General features: G+C 35.7%; 1 protein-coding gene across 2 annotated transcripts in view; it reads right to left on the bottom strand.

The window, feature by feature from the left end:
• Positions 1 to 792: 792 nt before the first annotated feature.
• ccne2 (cyclin E2) overlaps positions 793 to 3,690 on the bottom strand; it is a 7,692-nt gene continuing 4,794 nt past the window's right edge. For both annotated transcript variants that reach the window (XM_031877279.1, XM_031877280.1), the window contains 2 exons: positions 3,080 to 3,237; positions 793 to 1,756 (listed from right to left, as the gene is read on the bottom strand). In XM_031877279.1, the coding sequence (XP_031733139.1) occupies positions 1,646 to 1,756; positions 3,080 to 3,237 (269 nt within the window). In that variant the 3' untranslated portion in view covers positions 793 to 1,645. The remainder of the gene's footprint in view (positions 1,757 to 3,079; positions 3,238 to 3,690) is intronic.

Here is a 3,690-nt window from a genome sequence, read left to right as displayed (position 1 = left end):
ATCGTTACTCTTCACAGAAGCAGAGAAGTATCGTTACTCTTCACAGAAGCACAGAAGCATCGTTACTCTTCACAGAAGCAGAGAAGACTTCATCCACGGAAACATGAAGCACAGGTAATCTGATTACTGCATGTATCAAGATATCAACTACACGTTAAATTCCTGTTTCAAACTTTTCTCTTGTACAAACTTGAAGTACTTTTCCACTTTTATGCAACTTTATACTTTTTACTTCACTACATCCGACAGGTTTAGCTGCTCAGTGTGTGTGATTAAATAGTCGCACAGGACACTTTTTTAGAAAGTTTAACACACTATATACTATTACTTTATTTTTTTACATTTTAAATACATATTCAATAACATGCTACACAATGTAGTTATAAGATTATTATAACATGTCAAAGAGTCAGTTTAGTGTCAAAAAGGGAGAAAAAGCCAAACTAATGTCATGAAATCACAGAATAGTACACTATGTATCAAAAAGCTTTAGAATGTATAGAATAGCATAATAAAATAAATAAGTCATAGTAGTTTCTTTTAAAAGTCAAAAAATGATATTAGGGTTGTTAAAGAGGAGAAACTCATTAAAGTCTTAATATAGTATTTATTTAAACTTCATAAAAAGGCAAAATAAAAAGTCATAATTATATCAAATATACATTTAATCTTTGTATAATTCGTCAAAAAAAAGTCAGTAAATTGTAACTTCAAACGTTGCAACGAGGCATCGTGTCGTATGTTGAAAAAAACTTCACACCAAAGTGTCATCCGACTTCATTTATTAAAACATTCCAATATGAAAGAAAATCACACATTTCTGAATTGCTCTATTTACACAAAGGTACATTGTTGAACATGTACACAGTTCACATGCTGGTTGGTTCACTGCAGAGGTCTCAGGGTTACAGTCACAGTTCATATTTATTTTAAAAGGCACTAACAAGTGTACAACAGTTAATGATGAACAGCAACGCAACAACACGTGTCACTGAGCAAAATCATAAATAGCTTTTGCATTTGGGCAAATCAAAGTGATGTCGTTCATCACTCGTTTGTTTTTACATATAAACATCTCGTCCTACACACGAAGGCTCATCAATAAATACAAGCACTTAAAACTGAGAGGAAAGCAAACATTCTGCACAATCGAGTGCAGTTTTCTGTTGCATGTCAAGTTTCCCAGGAATGTAACAAGAACGTGCAACCAGGTTGCAACAATAATAAAGATTAAAAGAAAATTAAAATTAAAAAAAGGATTATTGAGGCACACAAACGGGCCGGGGTGCGTTCAAACACCTGCAGGTTTCTGGATGTTCAACAAATAAAGTGTCTGTTTGTTCGTGCGGCTCGTGAGTCAGAGCGGACCTGCTTCAGATGGAAACGTCTTCGCGGAGTTTACTCACTTTAGTCTGGTGGAGATAATAATTAACTCTACGTCACAGTTCAGAGAGTCTGACTGAAGCACCATCGAGTATTACACGTAGAGCTGCTGCTGCTGAGACCAACATTACACTACTCGTCTGGAAAATGTTTAAAACAAAAGTTTCTAAAACCAAATGAATATAAATCAAATAAAAAGAGGAATCAGTTCCTGATTTAGTGTTGCTGAAAAACAAACAAAAATGTGCTACAGGCAGCGAGCTCAGTGATTGGTTGGTTTCTCTGTGCTGCTGGGCGGAGTCAGGATCGTTCCCACGGCGACGGGCGACAGCTGACAGTCGAGGTTGTCGAGCTGACGGTCCCGAGACGTCCTCTGCAGGAAACGAGTCAACGTCAGTCACGTTACAACTTAAACGTCTCATTGTTCACCGAGTATACACATATATATGTATGTGTGTACGTACATACACACATACATATGTGTGTACGTACATACACACATACATATGTGTGTATGTACATACACACATACATATGTGTGTACGTACATACACACATACGTATGTGTGTACGTACATACACACATATATATGTATGTGTGTACGTACATACACACATACATATGTGTGTACGTACATACACACATACATATGTGTGTACGTACATACACACATACATATGTGTGTATGTACGTACATACACACATACAGTAAACTGGTATTTATCCTTTAAGTTTCAAAATAAATATGATATGTTAGTCAACAGTCGGCGGCGACAAAAGCTGCATCAAATACCAGAGAAGAAGATTCTGAGCGCGCTCAGTGAGCTCGTTTTCTTTGTTAGCCGATAGCAGCTAAACGTAAAGAAATAGATATTTATTTATACATATTTGGTGAGAACTAAACGAGTTTCTGCTTTACTTCACTTTACTAAATAAAGAGATAAAAACTAAAGAAAATGTTTATTTAGTTTATTGGAGTCAAAATGTTCAGACATCTGAAAAAGGAGTTTCCAAAAATATCAGCTGATATAAAGTGATGTGTATACGTGCAGAGAACTTTTAACAGACATTATTAAATGTGTGGAAACCTATTAACACCACATGAGAGAATTGAACACATTTATAAAGTATTAGAGGCTGTAACAAGTCATTTTATTACAATCAAGTTATAACACTTTGATTATTCATATTCAACCGTTTATTAATAACATTTTATTGTTGCTTTGGAGATTTATAACCTCATTTAAAAACAATAAATAAAGTGTTTAATATAATCAACATGTAAACTAAAAGTTATTAGTTTCTATTTCTCCTCTTCATAAGGTTGAACATAAAGAAACCAAAATACATTTATTATAAAGTTTAGCATTTTAGTGTTTTTTCTGTTTGAAAGTCGTCTCTATAGTTCGTCCTTAATAATGTAGTTTTATAATTAATACTGTAGTTTTACAAGAAAGATATCTGTTCAACGCACATATTGGTGTGTAAATATTTAAGACTTATGTCCTCTTGTTTCTTTTATTTATCAAATAATAATAATAATAATAATAATAATCATAATGTTTGGAGCACTTTAGATAAAAAGGTTGAAAAGAGCATCGAGAATCAGAAAAGTCAGATTATTAAATGCTGATTTTATTTATTGATCTTTGGCTGTAACAGCAGTGCGTGTGAGAGAGAGAGTGTGCGTCTCACCAGCAGGTCCAGATAGGCCACGTGTGTCTGGATGTTGTGCCGGGCGTCGGCCTTCACTCTGGGGAAGCTCTTGAGCTGCGGTGCGTCTTGAGATCGCAGGACGTCCATGAAGGGACTCATCCACCGAACACAAGGAGACACGCCGTCCCACGTCAGGCCTGAGGACACAGGGGGGGAGGTCAGCTACTTATATTTACTGCATTATGACGCCAGACCTATGAACCCATAAACCTGCTGACGGGATGGAAAAGCATGTTTTCATTAAACGATCAAAACTTCACCGTTTATCAGTCAGACGCTGTAACAACTCTCATAATCTTCTGATTTTCATCTTTCCGACGGTCCTTAAACACATCATCTGTGACCAACGCTTTAGTCAGAAAAAGCTGCAGAAACTGTTTATATTTAATCAAAACATTTTATTCTTCATGTTGTCATTATAAATGTCTCTAATAAAGAGTTCACGTTAACCACAATGTGTAAAAACATTAAAGTGTGAAACTATGAAGTCATGATTGATTCATCTGAGACCAACAGTCATGTGACTACAAGGAGGAGAAACTGTGACTGAACTACAGGAAGTGAACACAGAGAGGAGAGAGAAGAGGAGG

The sequence above is a fragment of the Anarrhichthys ocellatus genome, unplaced genomic scaffold, assembly GCF_004355925.1.
Source record: "Anarrhichthys ocellatus isolate YVR2014 unplaced genomic scaffold, GSC_Weel_1.0 scaffold132, whole genome shotgun sequence".
Lineage (NCBI taxonomy): Eukaryota > Metazoa > Chordata > Actinopteri > Perciformes > Anarhichadidae > Anarrhichthys > Anarrhichthys ocellatus.
The sequence above is the reverse complement of the archived record's forward strand: the minus strand, read 5'-3'. Positions and strand labels throughout refer to the sequence as shown.